The sequence below is a fragment of the Penaeus monodon genome, chromosome 21, assembly GCF_015228065.2.
Source record: "Penaeus monodon isolate SGIC_2016 chromosome 21, NSTDA_Pmon_1, whole genome shotgun sequence".
NCBI classification, from domain to species: Eukaryota; Metazoa; Arthropoda; class Malacostraca; order Decapoda; family Penaeidae; genus Penaeus; species Penaeus monodon.
Window position 1 is genome coordinate 12678009 of NC_051406.1, and position 814 is coordinate 12678822.

The 814-nt window shown below is 38.7% G+C and overlaps 1 protein-coding gene across 1 annotated transcript in view; it reads right to left on the reverse strand.

Annotated features, from left to right (window-relative positions):
• Positions 1–814, reverse strand: part of LOC119586240 (N-alpha-acetyltransferase 25, NatB auxiliary subunit-like) — a 20710-nt gene that overhangs the window by 5854 nt on the left and 14042 nt on the right. Inside the window, exons 9-10 of the mRNA XM_037934942.1 lie at positions 409–602; positions 32–201 (exon numbers count right to left, since the gene is read on the reverse strand). Of these exons, the coding sequence (XP_037790870.1) occupies positions 32–201; positions 409–602 (364 nt within the window). The remainder of the gene's footprint in view (positions 1–31; positions 202–408; positions 603–814) is intronic.

Genomic DNA, 814 nt, shown 5'->3' on the forward strand with positions numbered 1-814 from the left:
CAAGTCTGCTATAAACTACACTTCCACTCACATCTTTGTAGTTTGCCATGAAGAACTTGAGCGTGGATGACATGATATCAGTAGCAACTGTGTAGTTTCCTGAGTCTAAGGCCTGCAGGGCCAGCACATGCCCCAAGGTGTCCAGCTGGATGTGTTTCAGGTCGCATTTGTCATACACTGTTTGTGAGGCACCTGTGGCACCTTAAATGAAACAAGTGTTCAATCAATGGACAAATGACAATAACAAATTAAAATGTCTTTAAAAATGATCCTATTTTTAGAAATAAGCAAAATCATCAAAAATGAAAATCAAAATGTTTTTAAAATGCACTATGTTGTAAAGTGGACTTGACTTGGTCCACCAACACTCAACTTAAAAATCCAATGTAGGATCCATTAATTGCTTACCCAGCATGTTATATATCTTAATCAATAAGAGCTTGAGTTGGAAATTTGCCTTGGACTTCTCAATCCCATTCTCCAGGATGGTGGCTACTTTGAACACCAGGTGCTTCACATCAATATCATCTGAGTTCCCATCACCCTCTTGCATCGCCTTGATGAAACTGTGGGCAGCTAGGATCAAGTACGCATCTCCGGGTCTGTCCATGAAGAGGAATGCTTGGAAAACTTCTAATATTGTGGAGGAGTTCAAATTTTGTGAACTTTTCAAAAATGTCTAAGGAAAAATGTTTCCAAATTTCTTCCTAATCTATCACAATATTCAGTTTCTGTTTGTCCAGTCTTACTTTAAGTACAACAGTCAGTGCCTGTTGCTCAACAGCAATGGCATCACTTCACAGTATTATTTGTA